Raw genomic sequence first — 15,047 nt, 5'->3', positions numbered from 1 at the left:
GATCAAACTGGAGGAGGTGGCTGTGGGAACTGGTGTATAGAGCCAGTTACTCAGAAGCACAGTAACAACCTGGAATTGAGACTAGCATGTGGAGTGAGGGCAATTTCACGGGACTGAGCCCTTCATGTGTGGGATCTGACTCATTCTCCAGGTAGATAATGTCAGAATTGAGTTCAATTGCAGGACACCCGGCTGGTATCTAGAGAATCACAGAATTTCTTTGTGTGTGGGAAAGAGTCCTGACACAATTGGTGACCAGAATTGAAGAAGAAACAGTAGTGTTTTTCCTACTCACCTCTATATAGTCACAATTTTTAGATTTTAACTTGAATAAAAATGATTATCAAAGAAAACTTGATCCAGACCCAATACCTTTAGGGTGGGTATTCATGCATTCATTTGTTTTTTTCCTTTCATTTGTTTGAATTTAAAAATTGAATGTATAAGGGTATATTATTGTAATTCAGGTCTTTAAGACCATTTCACCTTCCAAACTAAAACTCAGTCAATCACAGTCAAAACTCATGTGTTACCTGAAAGACAGCCATGTCGTCATAGTGACTGTCCCTTACCACCACTCCACTGGGCCTCTGTTTAGTGAACTGGGGTGCCAAAACCAAGTGGCACCACCTAAAGTGCACAAGGAAATCAATCTTTACATATTACAAAAGAGTGATGTATAAAAATATGATAAAAAATAACTCTACTGTTTTCAATCTTCCTTTGTCTAAATTGCCTGATAGTCTTTGACTGTCATAGTCATGAGCCATATTTACCAAGTTTAAATATGATTTCATTTTTATCAGCTGACCATCATCATTCTGGCAAACAACATTATGAGCTTTAGCCATCAAAATAAAGTATTTTGAAAAATTATGTGTTGTTAACCGTTACTCTTTAAGCATGTATTTCTAAACAGAGAATTTTGAGACAACTTATAACACAAGTTTCTAACTATTTTTTCTTGTAAATTATTGAATTGAGAATGTTTTGTTATTTTTAAAACCTGCTAATGAAATAGTTTTGTTATATATGAAATGCACATAAATTTAGATAAGCAGTTCCAAAAACCACATACCAAAGAATTCTACTGAATACTATTTACATTATTTTGAAGCTTTCATACTATAAGCATCTTGTACTCATAAATTTTTGTCACATCTCATATCTCAAAAGAATTTCATATCCAGAACTAGAAAAGACAAAAATGACCATCCTTCCTCCAGTCTGAAGGAGGCAGCCAATGAGTGATTTCTAAGTGAATGAGCCGCCAAATGTATACAGCATTTTACTTTTCCAATGTGTTTTCATGTTTAGGTCTGGGGGGAATTTTGGATCAGATGTACAAGAGAAGAGTTTTACAGATATTCTCATTAGATCCTGCGCAGGTGTTGCATCAGTATTTCCAAGTTGTTGGGACTACACTGAGGATCTTATTTTCATTAGATACTTGTACACAAGAGATCAGCAGAGTGTCTTTGTAGTAAGATCAGAGCACATTCTTGTTGTGCATGTTTGCTGCTTTGTGATAGCTGTATTTATTCCTTCCCTCTCAGATCCTGCAACTCTACTGAACTGTATAAATTCCTGGATTACAATTTTGAAATTCCTTAAGCTTCATCATTAGTAATAATAAAAAAAAAAGCCTTACATGTAGTTATTCAGAGAACTCATGACAGTACATCCACTCTGAGTGCTGAGATGGGCCTACCAGCTCACACCACCCTTTGGACAGCCAAGTTATCCATGGAACAAACCAAGAATGGAAGGAGTGCAGTATGTGCTTGTCCCATTTTGGAGACATTGCATATACCATATAGCCAAGAGGTTTCAAGTCTTTCTTATTACACATTCCTCATCTATTGACTTTGCTTTCTCATTGGGGATTCAACATGCAAACTATAAGACTGTCAGGAGCCTCTGCATTACTCCAGGGACACTGGCTTCAATATGAGGTAGCAGAAGCACTATGACAATGTTTAGCTCTGATGATCATATCAGAGATTATATGCATACCTCTTTCTGTAGCTCCCTTTTCAAATTCGCATCTTTATGGGAGATCTTGGAGTCAATCAAAGGTTCCCCAGCTTTTTGCTTCTTCCAAGGTTTTGGATTCATGCACCGAGCTCTGCATCTCATCTTCACCAATTCTGGTTTAGAAGGATTCTATAGAAAATAACGTAATTCCCGATTTTTTTTTTGTATTTTTCTGAAGCTGGAAACGGGGAGAGACAGTCAGACAGACTCCCGCATGCGCCCGACCGGGATCCACCCGGCACGCCCACCAGGGGCGACGCTCTGCCCACCAGGGGGCGATGCTCTGTCCCTCCAGGGCGTCGCTCTGTTGCGACCAGAGCCATTCTAGCACCTGGGGCAGATGCCAAGGAGCTATCCCCAGTGCCCGGGCCATCTTTGCTCCAATGGAGCCTCGCTGCGGGAGGGGAAGAGAGAGACAGAGAGGAAGGAGAGGGGGAGGGGTGGAGAAGCAGATGGGCGCTTCTCCTGTGTGCCCTGGCCGGGAATCGAACCCGGGACTTCTGCACGCCAGGCCGATGCTCTACCACTGAGCCAACCGGCCAGGGCCTTCCTGATTTCATTAGCATTTTAGTTTGTCATTTTGGTAAAAATTTAGCTTATGAAAGCAGTATCCTCTATCGTGAGTTTATGAGTTATCCTTGCCAAAGTATTTTAGGAAGTTTCAGTATGCTTTGATTTAGAAAGGTAACATGAAAAGTTCATAATTGAGAAATTTTTGTGGTGGTTAAGCATGGTTTGATAGATCTGGGTTAAATGCAGCCTCTCCACTTAGCAGATATATCCATGGGCAAGTTACTTAAATTCTTCACCTGTGAAATATGATAGCAGTGTCCACCCCATAGGGTTGTTGGAAACATTTAAGAATGAATTATGTAAAGCAGCTCGAAATCATGGAAAAATTACATAATTCACCAAAGGGTAATGACCTCAAACAATATTCAGTGAACCAGAATGATGTTATTAGTCCAGCATTGTGCTCTGCCTTGTAAATGTTATACTACTTTTGTTCAAAATAGTATTCAATATCCATATCTTGCCTCTTTAATTGGAAGCAAGAGGAGAAAAAATACATATCATTCCTTTCTTTCTATCATTCCTCAATAGTGCATCTGTTGGGTCAGGCTGAATACTGTGTATACAACACATATTATCTCCTCAAAAAGGAGGGTCTAATGCTTGGGAGGGACAAAGAAACAAAAATCACACTGATTCTGTCCTTCTCTCCTCTCACTCACATTTAAAATATGAGGTGCAATGTGTCTGGAGTTCAATGGTCAATTCAGATACGTCTGTCTAAAGTAGAGAGGATGGAACAGAGGGGAGGGAATCCCTCTTCTCAGAGCAAGATTCAGTGCTGTGATCCCTCTCTTCCAAGCATACTGACTCTTTGCTATTTCTAGAGCACTCCCTTCATGCTTCTGTCTCAGGACCTTTGCACTCACTATTCCCTCTGCCATAATGCTTTTCCTCACAATACCCATGTGACTTACTCCTTTACCTCTTTTGATTGATCTTCTCAGCAGTATACTTCCTGACCACCCAGTTTAAAAGACTGTAGCCACCTCACAACAGTCTTGTCTTCCTTCCCTGACTCATTTTTCTTATATAGCACTTATCATCACTAGATATGCTGTATATTTTTCTGATTGCTTGTCTGTCTCTTTTTTTCACCATCTAAAATGTAAGCTTCTGACATGAGATTGTTCCGGGCTACATCCCCCAGCATGTAGGACAATACATAGGACATGACAGGTGCTCAATAAGTATTTATTCAATTATAATCAGGATCCTAAACTTTGGCACTATGGACAATTTGAGCTGGGTGATTCCGTGTGCAGGGGAGGAAGGACTGCCTTATGCACTATAGAATATTTACCGACATCCTGTCGTCTATCACCCAAAAGTCAGCAGCATCCCACAAACTTGGATAACCAAAATTGCCATGTCCAGACATCACCAGATATCCTGGGGTGGGGTGGGGGACAAAATCACCCTTGGTTGAAAACCACTGATCAAAGGAAAGAGGGAAGGAAAGGGAGGTAAAAAGGTCAGGAGCAGTGTTGAATCGACACCACAGTCCTACTGAAGAACTTGAGGTCTGGAATATGCTCTGTTGTTGGGCAACTGGTGTTCTTTCAAGACTCAGTAAAGACATAATTTCTTCTCTGATGTCTTAATGGTGTAGGTAACGGTGAACTCCATGCTTGGTGGAATTGATTGCTTCCTCTGCCCTGTACAAACCATAACATCATTTCCTTGCAGGTAATCATTTACCTGTTGGTCCTACTGGACTCTATGCTCTTTAAGGGCAGGAGACAGTCCTTCATTTTCTCCCAGCACGTTTTGCACACAGTTGTAAGTACTTAGAATTATTTGTTGAATGAAAGCATAAACAGAGGAATGAATATACAGGGGGCCTGCAGCCATGGTTCGGTTTGAGCAAGCTGGCCCCGGGCACTGAGGATGCCTCCATGGCCTCGCCTCAGGAGCTAAAGTAACTCGGTTGCCAAGCAATAGAGCAGCAGCCTCAGATGGGCAGAGCATCACCCAGTAGTGGGCTTGCCAGGTGTATCATGGTCACAGTGCATGCAGGACTCTGTCTCTGCCTCCCCATCTCTTACTTAATAAAAGAGAGAGAGAGAGAGAGATGCTGCAATATAAGCACAGACAGCTGTGAGACATGAAAAGGAAGAATAAGTTAATATCAAACACAGAACCTTGTAAAAATTCATGGGAAAAATTGGCATATGAACTGCATCTAACAAGAGATATAAGTATGTAGACATAAGAAAAGGGGCCCTTCACATCTGCTTCTCTACCCTTCCCCCTCTCCTTTCTCTCTCTTTCTCTCCTGCAGCCAAGGCTCCACTGGAACAAAGTTGGCCTGGGAGCTGAGGATGGCTCTATGGCCTACGCCTCAGGCACTAGAATGGCTCTGATTGCAGAGAAGCAACATCCCAGAAGGGCCAAGCATCGCCCCCTGGAGGGCATGCCGGTGGATCCTGGTTGGGCTCATGCAGGAGTCTCTCTGTCTCTCTGTCTCCCCCTCCTGGAGCTTCTCACTTTGGAAAAATACAAAAAAAGAAGAAGAAGAAGGGCCCTTCACGCAGAGAGATTATTGTGAGCAAAGGTAAGGTAGTGGGAAAGCTCAGAGCTTTAAAGAGCACCAAAGATAGTAGCAAGCCTGAGAGTGTGTGAGGTAAAAAGATAAACATGGGGACTTCCACTTCAGTAGCAAGGTAAATATCAATAGATTTTCCCTCCCACCAGTAACAGTCAAAAAACAAAAAATATACCATATTCCCCATGCATAAGATGCACCTCTTTTTCAAAAAATTTGGGATCTAAAAACTGGGTGTGTCTTATACAGTGGTTGCAGATTTTATTACTTGCATTTCTGACTTTTTGCGCTCATTTTGAGCTCATTGTTGAAGACAGTGATTTGTCATTAGACACAGATGAGGACAAGCTAATGGATGGGAGTTTTGACAGTGATGAGAAATTGTATGAATTTTATGATGAATAAAACTTGAGTTCAATAACTTTATGTAATACATTTTTTATTCAAATTTGGGGCCCCAAAATTAAGGTGTGTCTTATACATGGAAGTGTCTTATACATGGGAAAATACAGTAGTATTTATGAAAAAGTATGCCCTGGACAGTGGCACAGTGGATAGAGTGTCATCCTGGCATATGGACATCCTTCCATTTCTCCCTATTCCCCTCCCACAGCCAGTGGCTCAATTGGTCTGAGCACTGGTCCCTTGTGCTGAGGACAGCTTGGTTGATTTGAGTATAGGCCCCACACAGGGATACTGGGTGGATCCAGTATGGGCGCATCCCAGTATGAGCACATGTGGGAGTCTGTCTCTCTATCTCCCCTCCTCTCACTTAATAAAAAAAGATAAAAGAAAAAAATGGTTTTAAGACTAGACATTAAATAACAAAAGTCCGTGATCCATTGGGACAGGAAACCAACAAGCTACACTCCACAACTAACACAGCTCACTGCCTGAAGAGACGTTCTAAGCCACAGTGCAGGGAAGAGCCCAGGGCATACCTAGTAGTTTCTGAGTTGAGGAGACAAGACTGAAAATCAAGGAAGACTAAGGCAGCTCAAGTTACACAGCAGAGCTGCAGAGAAAGGGCATTGGAGAGCTTTGCTCAGAGTCTCTGTGTATGTGTGGGAGGAAACTCTCGGAGGTCTGTAGAGAAAGCATCCAAAGGATTAGAAGGGTCAGTGCTCAGCCCACATACAGGTTCAGCAACAATGCCCATTCCTTCCTAGAAACTCAATGGTTCAAAGAACGCTGGGTACAACACACTGAAAGGCTTGCCTCAGCAGTAGAGAACCCGTCCTAGCCTAAGTATTACTTTGCTTCTTCCCGACAGATCTTAAAAGCAAGACCCAATAAGACTACATTCCAGAACAAAACTCAAGTGTGTAAGAACACAAAAATAGCAGCAATCAATAAGGTAAAATTCAAAATGTCCAGTATATATTCAAATACCACCAGGCATGAAGAGAGGCAAATAGCATCGTCCACAATTAGGAAATAAAGCAATTAATATCAACTCACACAGAACCACAGTACAGACGTTAGAATTAGCAGACAAGAATGTCAAAAATAGTTACAATAATATTCTATACATTCAAAAGATTAAGTAGAGAGAAAGAAAATCCACTTTAAAATAAGAATCCAGTTGAACTTCTTAGGATGAAAATCATATACATGAGATTAAAAAAATACATTGGATGGGATTATCAGCTGAATCAGGGGTCTCCAAACTTTTTACACAGGGGTCCAGTTCTCTGTCCCTCAGACCATTGGAGGGCTGCCAAATACAGTGGTCATCTCACTGACCACCAATGAAAGAGGTGCCCCTTCCAGAAGTGCAGTGGGGGCTGGATAAATGGCCTCAGGGGGCCACATTGCGGCCCGCGGGCCGTAGTTTGGGGACGCCTGGAGATGTTTCAAGAGAAAAAAGTTAGAGCATGTAAGGACACAGCAATAGAAACAGAGAGAAAAGAGAGTAAAAATATGAACAGAGCAGCAATGAGCCATGAGACAATGCTATGCAACCTAATGGCGTGTAATTACGGTCCTGGGAGACCAAATTTTGGGGCAGGGACCAAAAAATATTTGAACAAATAATGGTCTAAATCTTTCCAAATTTGAAGAAAATTATAAACCCATGGATCAAAGAGGTTTAGCAAACCACAAGCACAAACACACACACACACACACAAACAAGATAGAACCTACACCAAGGCAAGTAAAAATTACATGACACCAAACCAGGGACAAAGCGAAAATGGTAAAAGCAGCCAAGAAATGAAACCCATCCAGAAAAGCACAGATAAGGGGGACAGAAGATTTCTCATCGGAAACAATCTAACCAAGAAGACAGTGAAGCAACATCTTTTAAGTTCTGAAAACAAACAAACAAATCAAACACTGTAAACCTAGAACCATATGCCCACGTGAAGATCTTTAATAATGAAAGCATAATAGGATATTTTCAGATGAACAGAAGCTGAAAGAATTCATCACCAGTAGATCTCCACCACAAGTGTGAAAGCAAGTCCTTCAGGCAAAAGAACCATGTGGAAATATACTGTGAACTTGTGCACAGTGACCCTCCATCTGCCAGTCAAAAGTTCTATTTGGCAATAACCACAGTGCTTTATAAAGAAGCACGTGAGCAATTATTTGTAAGTACAGGAATTGAGCTATTTTATTCAGCCCAAATTCAGGCCCCAGGTGTGATGGACATAACTTTTCTGTCCAGCATCAGTTTGCATTTTACATTTTAGAAAGATGAAAAGAAAATGGCAAATTTTAAGAGCTGATACTAGTGATGGAATACATAGTGGTCATACACCTCAACACAAAATCAGGATGGAAAAACATCATGTATGTAAAAAGAGGTCAGTCAATTGTGTTTGACTGTAAAGGACAAGATGAGTATGTCCAAAATATTGGAAATATGGTATCAAAGATAACGTTTAAAATGCAGAGAGTGACTAGAGATTATTGTTTCTCACTCTCAGAGAAAGGAGCTCTCTCCACGTCCCCACCCCCAACTCCCCGCAGGCACTCAGTCTCTGTCCGACTGGACATTTGACTGGTGTACATGTTTGCAATAACACTCTGTGTAAAAAGGGGAAAGTACTTAGGGGCCCAGAGTACATCCCTTTGGAACATAGCATGTCTTTCCCTCTCTGTTCCTTTGTTCTATCTTCACGGGAAATTGGTATTGGGAAACTGAGCAAGGTGTTAATGATCAGGCAGGCATGCAGTCAGAAATGATGCATTGTGGTCTGTTAACCTCCCCTGAAAAGTCAAGATTTCTTTGGGCAGAAAATGAACAGTGTTCACAATCATTAATTGCAGCATTTTACTGCTTCAATAATAAACATGCACATACATTTCCACTGACTGTTAGAATTTTAACATATAAAACAGAAAAAAATGTGTTTCAACATATAAAACACATAAAAAGATTATGTCAAGACAGAAAACATACAGAATATTTAATGAATCCTCAGATATTAACAATAGTTCCAAAGGACAAAAGGACATGACTTGTTTGTATAACTGAGATTTTATATGTATTAAATATTCACTCATTTCACAAAATTTTTTTAACATCAAAAACTTCAAGAATTCTACTAAAAAAGGCCAGTGTCTCTTGTAATACCAGAATTCAAGAACATCTAAGATTTCAATACAGTTATATTGTTTTGATTTTCTTCTCCCCTCTTGCAATTACCTGAGATTTCTGAAAAAATTCTCGCTCCACGGGTGTATACAGCCCCACATTATTCTTTTTTCCAGGGGACACCTGTTTGTCTGATATTGTACTATTAGTGTAACTCCTGGGGTTCTCCACCTCCAATTTAAACTTTTTGAAGATAAATTCTTTGTCTATCTTCAAACTTCCCTGGAAGAATATCACATTGCATAAGTCAAGGACAAAGGATCCAGTATTCCTTACTTTATTCTTTAATTTGGGAAGTATATGACCAAGGGTGGAGAAGAGGGAGCTTGGAGGAAAGGTAGAAAGTGCTCAGTCAGCATTCGCTGGAGACATGAAGCACAGAAGAACCTTGAACAAGCATCCGGTGGAGGGGAGGAACGGCACGTAGGGGTGCTGACCTCCAGAAGAGTTGATAATCTTGTGCAACTCTTGACTCCCCCAAAACCTCGTTTCTCTTGATACTGGGCGTTGGGCAAGAAAGAGGGTTGGTTCCTTTATGACTTCGTTTATTTGACTTATTAAATACAAATACTGTTTTTAATCAAAGTAACTTGAAGATTGACTTTAAAAGGTTATATGACTGGCCCTGGCTGATTGGCATCAGCCCTGCATGGGAAGTCTCAGGTTTCATTCCCAGACAGGTCACACAAAAGACTTGATAACTGGCTTCCACCCCTGCCTGTCTCCCTTCTCTCTCTCTCTCTCTCTCTCTCTCTCTCTTCTCCTCCCTCAGCCATGGCTCTAATGCAGGGGTCCCCAAACTTTTTACACAGGGGGCCAGTTCACTGTCCCTCAGACTGTTGGAGGGCCAGACTATAAAAAAAATATGAACAAATCCCTGTGCACATTGCACATATCTTATTTTAAAGTAAAAAAACAAAACGGGAACAAATACAATATTTAAAATAAAGAATGAGTAAATTTAAATCAACAAACTGACCAGTATTTTAATGGGAACTATGCTTCTCTCACTGACCACCAATGAAAGAGGTGCCCCTTCTGGAAGTGCAGTGGGGGCCGGATAAATGGCCTCAGGGGGCCGCATGTGGCCCACGGGCCGTAGTTTGGGGACCCCTGCTCTAACGGTTCGAGCAAGTGGGCCCCAGGAGCTGAGGATTGCTGCATGGTCTTGCCTCAGGCAATAAAATAGCTTAGCTGCCAGAGTAACGGAGCAGTGGCCCCAGACGGGCAGAGCATCACCCTGTGGAATTGCTAGGTGTATCCCACTCGGGGCACATGCAGGAGTCTGTCTGCCTCCCTGACTCTCACTTAATAATAAGAACAATAATAATAATAACAAATTATATGACTACTAACTCACAATATTATCAGCCCAGGTAGAGAAGTCATCAACTGCCTTGCATACATTTTCATTCTGGCACAGATCGCCTTCCTGGACCAAATCCGTTTCATGTAATGGGTTCACCAAAGACTTACAAAAGGAGCCACTGTCAAGTCCAGTAGGTTTCCAACAGTATCTTGGGGGGAAAGACATCATGAAATAAGTACTGACAACAGTTTCTTGCAAGCTCACACTAATTATTTTTTCAAAGATTCTATTCCTATTACCAGTATCATAAAGTATATCATGAGTATTTTTAACATTGTAAACTTATATAGCATTTTACCATTATAAGGTGATTTTTGTGATTATGAGTACCAGGCCTGACCTGTGGTGGAGCAGTGGATAAGGCATTGAACTTGAATGCTGACGTTGCCAGTTTGAAACCCTGGGCTTACACGGTCAAAGCACATAGGAGAAGCAACTACTATGAGTTGATGCTTCTCGTTTTTCCCTCCACCTTTCTCTCTCTCTCTCTCTCTCTCTCTCTCTCTCTCTCTCTCCCTCTCTCTCTCTTAAATCAATGAATAAAAACTAAGTAAAAGAAAAAAAGAAAAACTCCTTTAAAAAAAGGATAATGAGTACCAGGTATTAAGGCATGTGCCCCACAAGTTAACGTGTGGAGACTGGCAAAGCGTCAGACAATCTAGACAAGAAGGAGACATCCTTGACCTCTATGTCTGTCATTCCTAATTGGCAGATTTTGAGTCTGTCTTCTCTAGATTGCTGTAATACACTCCTTGTTGATGTCTTTAAGTTTTCTCTTAGGACACCCAACCCCCAATCCCTTACTCATTCTCCAAACTGCAGCCAAAATGGTCACTCTAAATACAAATCTCATCATATCAAATGCAGCCACACTTCATCCTCAATTAAACCTTCTTCAATGGCTTCTTTTCAAGAATTGAGATAAATTAACATAACATCCTAACTAGCTAATGGTTCGCCGAGGGTCAATAAGTTAAAGATGCTCCCAGGACCATTCCGACCACACTCCTGGAATCGCCAAGGGGATCCCTTCATATAGCATTGCTCCCTCTTCCTTCCCAGGTCTGAGCAACTTGAAAAATAATACAAAAGGCATAGATGAAAACTAACGTTTCAACTTTGTTACTGACAGCAGCCACATTGGAGGACATGGGTTGAGGTGCAGGATAACTTGTTCATTGCAACCCAGAAATGGGCAGACTGTCCAACCCTGGCAACTAATAGGGTGGCCCAGGGCGGGGCTTCCATCGAGAAGAAAACAACAGAGGAGAGCTTGTGCTTCCCATGGGCCATCCTGCTTCCCAGCGAAATGAGGGCAGCGATGAAATCAGCATGCTCCGTTGTTCTCCCCAAATTTACCAGAGGCTACATTTGGGGATCAGAACAGTGAAGAACCTGTCACCTTGTGTCTCACCCTAAGAAACATGTATAATTTAATACAGTGGCTTTTCTCTCCACCTCCCCCTAGGTAACTCGGGTGACTAGCAAAGCTCTACGCGGCCCCTTCCCCACACCCTGACCATGGTTCTGGGTCCTCCGTAAGCAGCCCGGGCGCTGTGAATGGGCTTCTCTCTATGCATGCACACTCTCAGTGCCGGCCGGTGACACCATTTAATTTCAGAACTCATGCATATCCAACATCCATTTATGTCAAGTATAATTATCATTTCACTGCATTTACATTTTACTTAAATATTACATGAGTTGGAAAAATCAGAGTGTGGTACAAAAGAGAGTTGTTTCTATGAAAATTAAGCTTGGTGCTTTGGAAGATTCAAAGAAGGTGTCATTAATGGTGTGATTTATGGGAAAAAGATGACTTGGGAATCCAAGCAGCAAACCCACACTGAAAAAAAAAAAGGCTTTACATTAAAAGACAAGCATGTGACCTGACCAGGTGGTGGCACAGTGGATGGAGCATTGGACTGGGAAGCAGAGGACCAAGTTTGAAACTCCGAGGTCGCCAGCTTGAGCTCAGGCTCATCTGGCTTGAATGCGGGCTCACCAGCTTGAGCACGGGGTCGCTGGTTTGAGCACGGGATCATAGACATGACCCCATGGTCACTGGCTTGAGCCCAAAGGTTGCTAGCTTGAATCCCAAAGTTGCTGGCTGGAGCCTAAGGTCACTGGCTTGAGCAAGGGTCACTCGCCCTGCTGTAGGCCCCCAGTCAAGGCTCATATGAGAAAGCAATCAGTAAACAACTAAGGAGCTGCAACGAAGAATGATTGCCTCTCATCTCTCTCTTCCTATATGTCCCTGTCTGTCCTTCTCTCTGACTCTCTCTCTGTCTCTGTCATAAAATAAAGGACTAGCATGTGATGTACAGTTATGTTCTAGAGTAAACTAAGATGTTCTAAATACCTAAGTGTCATCTTTCATAATTCCCTGCATTAACCTTTTCTTCTTTCTTTTTTATTTTTAATTTTATTTATTTTTTTCTTATTTATTCATTTTAGAGAGGAGGGGGGGAGAGAGAGAGAGAGAGAAACAGAGAGAGGAGGGGGAGGAGCAGGAAGCATCAACTCCCATATGTGCCTTGACCGGGCAAGCCAGGGTTTTGAACCGGCAACCTTAGTGTTTCCAGGTTGACGCTTTATTCACTGCGCCACCACAGATCAGGCCTCTCTTTTTTATTTTTATTTTTTGGTTATCCTACCGAATAATAGTCCCAATTATGTGAATAAACGTGCTTCTGACATAATCCATAGAGCCATATGGGCCCATTAATCAGGCTCGCAGTTTCCGTCTTCTTCAGCAGCTCTCAGAGGCACTTTCACACACCCGTGTTTGTCCCGCTGCTGGGTAATTCACGTCCATTAGTAACAAAACACTACTTAGAACATGACTCAAGGCTCCTTCCCCTGCTCCCTGCAAATGTGGTTACTTTTGGTCCTCTATATTATTCTAAAGATGAGGAGCTTTGAGATGGTAGCTCCTAGAATGTTGCATCCAGCTACAGGAAGGACCAATACTTACTGTCCCAGGTTGACTTGGGAGGAACAGTTTTTAAAACGTTTCCCGGGGTCCTTTGTGGTTTTCTTGACGCCTTCACAATGAGCCCGTGTGTCCTCCAGTTTCCTGTCAGGATCCAGCACTTCCAGCACCTTTAATGAGACCTACAGAGAGAACCAGCTTTGGAGGTTAGAAGAATGTGCTGCCAATGGGGCCCCTTCACTCCACACCAGGACACATCCTGTCCTTTTGCTTTTTCTTTCCTACCAGTCAGTGCTTCCATCAGTTTCCATTCAGATCCTGGGCTGGGTGCAGTCGGTGACACACCATCACAAGAACACAAGGCGGGCACCTTTGTACTGTAATAATGACTCCTCCAGATGGAATGCTGCCTCTGGGTCGGCCCCAATCCCCAACTGCCCCACTGAACACCTCTAAAGGATTTCGGTGGTTTTTAAATCCAGCATTCATTCTCCCTCCCACAGTGATGGTATCCTGACTTTTCTTTGGAGAACCACCTCTCTTTCCACTCTCAGTCCTCATGGTCTGAATCAACCTGATGCTATTCTCCGTCTAGGGCAAGCCTGTCCTGGCAGGACCAAAGCCAGTTATGGGTTCTGGAACAGGCACATAACCAAAGTTGAACCCACAGGAATTAAGCTATAAAATTTTGTTGAGATTATACAAAAATAATTGTTCATTATCCGGGAAGAATCTGTATCTAGAGCAGCTGATGGTCATCATAGCACCAAAAAGAGAGATCTGGCCTCAAAAATGCCAACACACCCAGTGGGAGGTCACATATGGAAATAAGGGCTACAATCCCATGTGCCATCGGAGGGTATGTGAAACCATCTATCTGTAATTGACACAGAAGCTCTGGCCAGTTGTCTTATCTGTAGACTTCCCTGTCACTGATCATTTATTTATTCACTCATTGATAATGCACAAGCATTTCTGAGTGTTTACTATGTGTCAGGTACTGCTAGTACACAGTGAAAGGCACCAAGTCCTTGCCCTGTAGAGCTTTTATTCTAGTGAGGAGACCAGTGATAGATCACGGTCAGGGATAGAAAATGAAGGTGGAAGGGAAATGTTATTTCCACAGTCTCTCAAAGTAGGAGACATTCCAGCAAAGATCTGAAAGAAGTGAAGGAGTGAGCTGGGCAGACACCTGGGGCAAGTGTCCCAGACAAAGACCAGAGATCTGAACTGGAAACGTCTGTCATGTTCACAGAGCAGGAGGAGGCCCGAGTGGCCGCAGTGGGTGAGAGCAGAGGAGTAGGAGGTGAGGAGGGAGGGGTGCGGCAGGGGCAGGGTGGAGGGCAGAGCAGGCAGGGCCTTGCAGGCCAGGGCTTTACTCTGAAGGAGAAGGGGCCGCTGGGGGGCTCTGCAGAGGAGTGCCCCTTGCTGAGCCACTGTCGTGCTCACTGTGTAGGGAACAGACTGCAGGGTGGCGTGGGCTAGCAGGCACTACTCGTTTCTTGCCCAATATCCTTTTGGCTCCTTTTCCTTACATCTCACAAATTTGTTCTGTATTTTGTTCAATGTTGAAATGCCCAACCGAGTTTTCTAGGCTTCCTAGCATCTAGGGGCGGTCCGATGAATGAGCTGTTTACTGGCAAAACTATCACAATCGATCCAGAACAACACAGAGGATTCAGGGTACCGACCCCTGCACACTCGAAAACCCATGTAGGATGTTTGACTCTATAAGAGGCCCTTAGCATCTGTGGATTCAACCAACTGCAGATACAAACAGTATTTTAGATCTGCGGTTAGGAATGAGAATATACTATCTTCTGTATGCGGTTAATCTGTGCAAGTGAAACCATAGTCAGGAAAGGCTGAATGTATTTATAGAAAAATCCTCATATAAGTGGACCCGCGCAGTTCGATGCTGTTAAAGGGTCATCTGTGTTTGCCTAATTAAAACACAGAGTCAGCTGGCTTGTGCCCT

The 15,047-nt window shown here is 42.6% G+C and overlaps 1 protein-coding gene across 1 annotated transcript in view; it reads right to left on the bottom strand.

Moving 5' to 3' along the window:
- Nucleotides 1-15,047, bottom strand: part of FAM47E (family with sequence similarity 47 member E) — a 30,374-nt gene that overhangs the window by 12,330 nt on the left and 2,997 nt on the right. Inside the window, exons 3-6 of the mRNA XM_066386541.1 lie at nucleotides 13,112-13,251; nucleotides 10,126-10,282; nucleotides 8,817-8,987; nucleotides 2,017-2,166 (exon numbers count right to left, since the gene is read on the bottom strand). Of these exons, the coding sequence (XP_066242638.1) occupies nucleotides 2,017-2,166; nucleotides 8,817-8,987; nucleotides 10,126-10,282; nucleotides 13,112-13,251 (618 nt within the window). The remainder of the gene's footprint in view (nucleotides 1-2,016; nucleotides 2,167-8,816; nucleotides 8,988-10,125; nucleotides 10,283-13,111; nucleotides 13,252-15,047) is intronic.

The sequence above is a fragment of the Saccopteryx leptura genome, chromosome 5 (genome assembly GCF_036850995.1).
Source record: "Saccopteryx leptura isolate mSacLep1 chromosome 5, mSacLep1_pri_phased_curated, whole genome shotgun sequence".
In the NCBI taxonomy this organism is placed as follows: domain Eukaryota; kingdom Metazoa; phylum Chordata; class Mammalia; order Chiroptera; family Emballonuridae; genus Saccopteryx; species Saccopteryx leptura.
Note: the sequence above shows the minus strand (reverse complement) of the source record. Positions and strands in the feature narration are given on the sequence as shown.